The 3,793-nt window shown below is 39.0% G+C and overlaps 1 protein-coding gene across 1 annotated transcript in view; it reads left to right on the forward strand.

The window, feature by feature from the left end:
- Positions 1 to 534: 534 nt before the first annotated feature.
- adra1d (adrenoceptor alpha 1D) overlaps positions 535 to 3,793 on the forward strand; it is a gene marked incomplete at its 5' end in the record, with an annotated part of 7,711 nt that continues 4,452 nt past the window's right edge. The window contains one exon of the mRNA XM_079238266.1: positions 535 to 1,492. Coding sequence (XP_079094392.1) covers positions 535 to 1,492 — 958 coding nt within the window. The remainder of the gene's footprint in view (positions 1,493 to 3,793) is intronic.

Raw genomic sequence — 3,793 nt, forward strand, 5'->3', positions numbered from 1 at the left:
GGGGGCACAAAATGGGGAATTGTTGACCATATTAACAGCTTACGCTCTCTTGTGGAGACAGTGAACGCAGCATCAACATGTGTCGTGTGGGTGGAGCTGTAGGTTCAGACCTGCTGTACCAGCTCTGGCTGTGTGATCAGAGTTGATGCAGAGGATGCCAACAGTGGAGAAGCAATCGCTTGGAAGAAATACGGTGAAACTGAGCTGAAATTCCCTATTTGTGATTTAAGTTAATCCTACTGATAGGATTTAAATCCACTTTAACTGAGTACAGTTTCTTCACATTTTTGTTTTGTTTAGTCTGAAAACACACTTTTTCTCCATCAGACTCGAATTTGGACTGATGGATGGGAGTTTTCTTCTTTTTTTTCTTCTCATAGTTTCCTCTTGGCTTTGCCCTGTGGTAAATGTTGACCCTGAGGACGAGCGCCTGGCTGTCTTGCTGGAACTGCATCGTAGCATGGAACTGAAGGCAGCATCCTTCACGCTGCTTTCTAAAGAAAACTTCCTCTAAAGTTCTCTTTATGGCGCAAAATGACAGACTTTAACTTGAGAAACGGAAGCAACGATGGGCTGTATTTTGCTGAAGCGTCCAACGAATCTGCTTTGGATCCCACATTTCCAGACGACAGCATCACAATATGCAGAAACTTCACCATGGACTCGCAGGCTGTCGGGGTCGGGGTCTTTCTTACCGTTTTCATTCTGGTGGCGCTCGTTGGGAACATTTTGGTTATCCTGTCTGTGGTGTGCAACAAACATTTACAGACGGTCACAAACTTCTTCATTGTCAACTTAGCCATGGCGGACCTTTTGTTGAGCATTATTGTGCTGCCTTTCTCTGCATCTTTAGAGGTTCTGGGATGCTGGGTGTTCGGCCGGGTTTTCTGTAACATCTGGGCAGCTGTGGATGTGCTCTGCTGCACCGCCTCCATCCTCAGTCTCTGCATCATCTCCATCGACCGCTACATTGGAGTCAAATACTGCCTTAAATACCCAACTATTATGACAGAGAGGAAGGCAGTGGCTATTTTAGTCATCGTTTGGGTGTCATCTACAGTCATCTCTGTTGGACCTCTCCTGGGGTGGAAAGAACCCCCGCCTATGGACGAGCACATCTGCAAGATAACGGAGGAACCGGGATACGCACTGTTCTCCTCTCTTTTCTCCTTCTACCTCCCGCTCATGGTGATTATCATCATGTATTTTCGGGTGTATGTGGTGGCCCGCAGGACTACGAAGAGCCTGGAAGCGGGTGTGAAACGGGAGAGAAATAAGTCTGTGGAAGTGGTCCTGCGCATTCACTGCCGCAGCGTGCTGGAAGACGCGCGTCCTGCCAGCTCCAAAAGCAACAAGAACCATCCATTCCGAAGTTCATTGTCAGTTCGGCTCATGAAGTTCTCTCGGGAGAAAAAGGCTGCTAAGACTCTCGCCATCGTGGTGGGGATGTTCATCCTCTGTTGGATGCCATTTTTCTTCATTCTACCAATGGGTATGTTCGCAATTTTAAGATTCCGTTTTCCTCCTTCAGTGTAAAAATTGTGCCATTTGTTTTGACAACACAATATGTTCAAACGAACAAACTCTTTAAAAGCTGCTCATTATTCAGCCAAATGACTTTAACTGAATATACTTTGCAATGATTTACGACATTTGTACTTTAATAATGCATGCCTATCGTGAATATTTGATGAATTTGCTTCATCTAACGTGATTTAACGTTTTCTATTTTCATGCAGCTTCATTTGACAACTTGGTAGATTTCTATTTTTGGTTTCTGAGTGCAGTATTCTAATAAATCAGTGAGCAATGCCTTAAAATAACCACAGAAACATGCAAAGTGAGAGTAGTAAACATTCAAATGGAAACTGTCATCTGCTGTGAAGACTTGTGCCACGCAACGATCAAAATCTGATTATTTTAATGTAATAAATGCAAATATTTTTGTCAGAGAAGGTCAAAGCTTCAGCCTGACCAATAATAGGTTTTGGCCATTTAAGGTCCTGCTCCATTTGGTCCATTTAGAGGTAAATTTACAGTGACTATGATGGATTTTTGTAAAAAATTATGGAAATAAACCTGCCTGTGCCATCTCTGCTAATTAGTTTGGGTGTGTAGAGCCAAAATTAAGGGTTTGTTTAAACACTGTTTCAAATTTCCACCATGCCATTATTGTTACGCATTTATTATTAACTTATCAACCATTTGCTAAAAACATTTATTCTGATTGTGTTCAAAACAAACAAAAGTTACAAAGAAACATTTTTATCTGTGTAGTCTTCAGATAGCTGCAATCACACTTTTAAATAGACATACAACAATTGGAATTGTTTTGTAATGAGCACTTGTATTGGGTTTGTGACTGAAATATCACATGATAATTCACAACTCTGAATCCCACATGCAGGTCTTAAAACAATCTATTATTTGCGGGAATTGCGAAGTCATGAGCTGTTGATGTAATTGCAAGAATTCACTGCAGTACTTGAAAAAGTAACTATTAAGTAGTGGAATAACACCAAAACAGGGAAATAGTCATTTATTCCTACAGTTGGTTGAAAAGGCCTGTCAGTGAGGACAACCACTTCAACTACTTGCAAATGGTTATTTGCTTCTCAAACTCTAGAGATGTCTGATATTATCGCCATACCGATATTATCGGCCGATATTTACATGGCAATACAATACCAGAAATGATCGGTATTGAATTTTACTTTTTTAATGACATGACTTTTACACAACATGCACATATTATCTATCAAACTCCTCAACTAAGTTTCCTCTAACTCAAAATGAGAAAATATAAGAAATGTCATGTATAGTTTTCCAGATAGTTTTGTTTATTTGACACAACTCGCTCCAACAATATCGATATCGGTTGACATCAGTATGGAAATTAAGACTTGGACAAAATCGGTAAATTAGATTTTGGCAAAAAGAAAAGAAAAAAAAAAGCCAATATCAAACATCCTTAGTAAACTTCCACCAAATGCAATGAAAGCAAAAGCCTTCATGCACCAACTCTCCTGATGTTTGTTTTAGGTAGAATTGAATTTAAAAACCTTTCTGCAGAAATTCCCAGAATCTATCTGGCATAGCACTCACATGGCTTTCCAATCCCTGCATTTCTAACTTTACAGAATTATCAGTGCAAAGCCTGCAGGGATAAATGAAGCAAATAATTAAACTGCTGCTACTAATCATGTCATCCATTCAATAGGAGAGAAAAGGGCAAATTATTTGTATGCAGAGTTGTAAGACAGATCCATTGTCTTCGCATTAAAGATGACAATGACAACAATAGGCTTCAAACTAATCATGTTAATGATTATCAGTATGCATACCCAATACATTATTACTCCATTTAGATAATTGCAACCAAGGGTGTCAGTACAGTTTTCTGAGTTTGAAATTTCAGGAACATTATCATTTTCATTGACTTCAGGATCAAATTTTGAAGCTTACTTGTAGGAAAATTTACTCTGGTGTTTAAGTTTAAGAAAAGACAACAGCATGGATAACAAAATAAAAGAAAAAGAAATCAGTATTCACAATAGAAAAGGAAAAGCAGCTTTGTCAGAGTGGATTGTTATCTTAGAGAAATGTGCCGGACGTTATCTTAAGGTGTTGCCTTGAATTTCTAATTTCCTGTAAACTGGAGTCTTCTCATTTTCACCATTACGACAATCAGACCATGAAAAATACTGAAGTAGTGTCTGCAGTATATCAGTGCATCATTTGTTTATCATTTTTTTGGTAAAGTTGAATAAAACTCAAGGTTTTTTTTTTTAAG

The sequence above is a fragment of the Telmatherina bonti genome, assembly GCF_933228915.1.
Source record: "Telmatherina bonti genome assembly, chromosome: 3".
In the NCBI taxonomy this organism is placed as follows: Eukaryota; Metazoa; Chordata; class Actinopteri; order Atheriniformes; family Telmatherinidae; genus Telmatherina; species Telmatherina bonti.